This window comes from Tachysurus vachellii, chromosome 9 (assembly GCF_030014155.1).
Source record: "Tachysurus vachellii isolate PV-2020 chromosome 9, HZAU_Pvac_v1, whole genome shotgun sequence".
In the NCBI taxonomy this organism is placed as follows: domain Eukaryota; kingdom Metazoa; phylum Chordata; class Actinopteri; order Siluriformes; family Bagridae; genus Tachysurus; species Tachysurus vachellii.
The window spans coordinates 13,304,265-13,307,350 of record NC_083468.1 but is presented as its reverse complement, the minus strand read 5'-3'; the positions used below and the strand labels follow the sequence as shown (position 1 = coordinate 13,307,350).

General features: G+C 33.9%; 1 protein-coding gene across 3 annotated transcripts in view; it reads right to left on the bottom strand.

The window, feature by feature from the left end:
- Positions 1–1,396: 1,396 nt before the first annotated feature.
- Positions 1,397–3,086, bottom strand: part of chd2 (chromodomain helicase DNA binding protein 2) — a 75,640-nt gene continuing 73,950 nt past the window's right edge. For all 3 annotated transcript variants that reach the window (XM_060877731.1, XM_060877729.1, XM_060877730.1), the window contains one exon: positions 1,397–3,086. This exon is cut by the window's right edge and continues 233 nt beyond it. In XM_060877731.1, coding sequence (XP_060733714.1) covers positions 3,034–3,086 — 53 coding nt within the window. In that variant the 3' untranslated portion in view covers positions 1,397–3,033.

Genomic DNA, 3,086 nt, shown 5'->3' with positions numbered 1-3,086 from the left:
TGTCTCCCTACATTTCCGATACAATCCAACACACGCTGACCTCCCCAATTATAGCTGCGATTTTGCTGTCCACTGATGTGAGATCAGCTGTACTTGGGCCCCCACCAGTTGCAGCCACGCTCTGGCGGTGGGAGGACAGTTTTCTCTTTGCCTCCACCTTGAATGAATGAGAATCTTTATTTCACATATTTTGCATACTGTAAGCACATGTAAATAAAACTTTTTGAAAATCAATATTGCTATTTATATATATAGCCTACACAAATGTAATATGTTGGTAAAAAATTAGTATAACTTCAGGTCGGACCATTTTTTCTTTAATTCTTCAACTGTTTGTTCTATCCCACTGACACAATTGACGGCAGAAGCAATACTTTGCCACTCGCACTGCTTCTTTTTATTAGTGAACCAACTGCTGTGGCCACCAAATAACAGTTTTCCGAGCCTCCACCTTCCCTACAAGTGTTTCAATCTCAGTGTCTGAGAAATTACGTTTTTTTCCTCTTTTCTCACCTGTTGCCATTATTCAAAGTAACAGAAATACACGTTTTCACTTTCTTGGATTAATTAATTGGCGGGTCGCATGCCAGTTTTCCAGGTATATATGGGATTCCACTCTCATTTACATGCCGATCAGCAATCATGAGGTGATTTGCATTGACTATGATTAAAAATGGGTGCGTACAGCACGGGATATGAGGCTGGTTCACGTACGCACATCTGAAGGTGATCTGTGATTTATAAAGAGAACATTGCTTACAGGTGTACGCATGGTTTTATAAATTGGAATATTTGCATACGCTATTTTTGGCTTTTGGGCGCATGTAAACATTTAGTAGGGATCCTACGCACAGTTTTATAAATGAAGCCCCAGATCTTTAAAGATTTTTTTATGTAATTTTAGTGAAATTTATGTGAAATGTAATTTAAGTCTTTTTTGTATTTGTGTTCATTCCCTAGCTCTTATTTAGTTGAACTTGATTATAATGCCAATATGTGACATATTACATTGGGAGAAAACACAAAAGATGAATATTACAAGGGGGGAAAATGCAAAAGATACATTTCTGAATGGGAGAAGCCAGGTAAATTATATTTTTGCATGTGGAATTAAACTAATGGCACAGTCCACTTGTGTTTGTGTGTAGTGAATATAACAAACGATTTATTGAACAAACAGTGTCTGGGTTTTGGATATATGTGCTGTTTGCCATCACAAGCAGTAAACATATATTTCTATCTGCTGGTCAATCATGATGTCTTTTTTATTTTATTTTTTAAAGTAATTATTCTGATCACTCAAAAATTACATACTTACATAATATACATTTTACACTCCGCACTCTGCATAAGCCATTAGACACTAAAATAATTAAAATGCACAGCAACATGAAACTGCATGGTGTAGCAAAGTTTAATACATACAGGTGTATAAACAATATGTACAGTGCAGTTCATGTGAACAGTGGCTGCTTTCACAAATATAAATTACTTTTTTTTTAATTACTCTTCCTTAAAGAATAAAGTTTCTTGGAGGAAGGAGAGAGATGAGTTCCAAATCCATTTAACACACATGCCTCTGTTCCTCCATGAGAAAGTGTTTTCCACTCTCTTTTTAAAGTCTCCACAGTCCACAACATGCACCAACAATACTGGGCATTGTTTGATTTAAAGATCTTGTTTAGAAACTGTCAAAATCCCAAAGGCCTCTCTTCTCAATAGGTATGTGCACTACAAAGAGTAATTAAAATATATGACTTCTACACCCTAGGTATTGCACAATAGCCCTAGAGAGGATAATGCCATAATTCTTTTCAATACACTACACTAAAAGCCTGGCATTTTATTGGACACAAAAATAAGGCACAGATGGAAGGAAAACAAACAAAACAAAAAACTTTATATAAAAAAAAAAAAAAAAAAAAAAAAAAAAAAAATTATCTGCCAGCACACCAGTCTAATTTTGGCTTTACAACTGCTGAAACAAAAGCTCAGCACTTGTATTGGGATACTATACAAGTTTTTGCTCAAATACAGACATCTAACATCATTTAACATCATGTCAACATTCGTATGGTTTATTAATGAAGATTTGTAGAGTATGATACTTTTAGTGCAATATAAAGATATCAAACAGTACCTTTGATTAGCCATAGATTAAAACATTTTTATGTTTAGTTATTTAGTGTTCTAACATTAAGGTCTGCATTGTTCTCACTCTGGATGATTAGAGAAAAGATATATATATATATATATATATATAAATATATATATATATATAGATCTATATATATATAGATATATATATATATAGATATATATATATATAGATATATAGATATATATATATATATCTATATATATATATATATATATATATCAGCCATTTGTGGAAATGTGGGGCTGTTTTTCTGAGAACAGTTTTCTGATGGTATAATGGGGCAAAAAAATTTTTTTATATAAATAAAAGACTATTTCAAAACATTAGCTTCCCAACCTTGCCCTATACATTTCAGTGTTTTCCTTAAAACGTTTTTCAACTTAAAAAGTGCTGACAATTACATTAGTTGAATCAGCTGTGTTGAAAGCAAACACTATAATGTATAGGAGAAGGAGAAGTAGTGCTTTTACACAATACAGGATCAAAACATCTCTGGTTAATTAAAATCTAATGATGTGGTTCAAGAAAAATGATCCTCTTGTTTTTCAGAAAAAAAAAAAAAATCCGAGAATAAACCTTTGCACAAATAAAGAAATACTCGCAATCCTGCAATGGCTGAAGAAAAGACAAATGAGTGAGGCACTTCCAAGCTTCCAAATCACATCATACTTCATTGTTCATTTAGTAGTCCACAGGACTAACACTGTTTCACTCCTTTAAACTCATTTTAGCTCCAAAAGACCCAGAAATCTCAAGAACATGGAAGCTTGAGCTCCACTTACAGGATCATAAGTTCAGAAAAATAGAAGGGGACTGGTGACCCTGTCTCAGCCTGGAGCCTGCCTAAATTTCTACAAGCACTGAGGACAGAATCACGTCTTTCTGTTCCAGTTTAGATCAGGGCTGGGCTTTGTGGGTTCAGTGG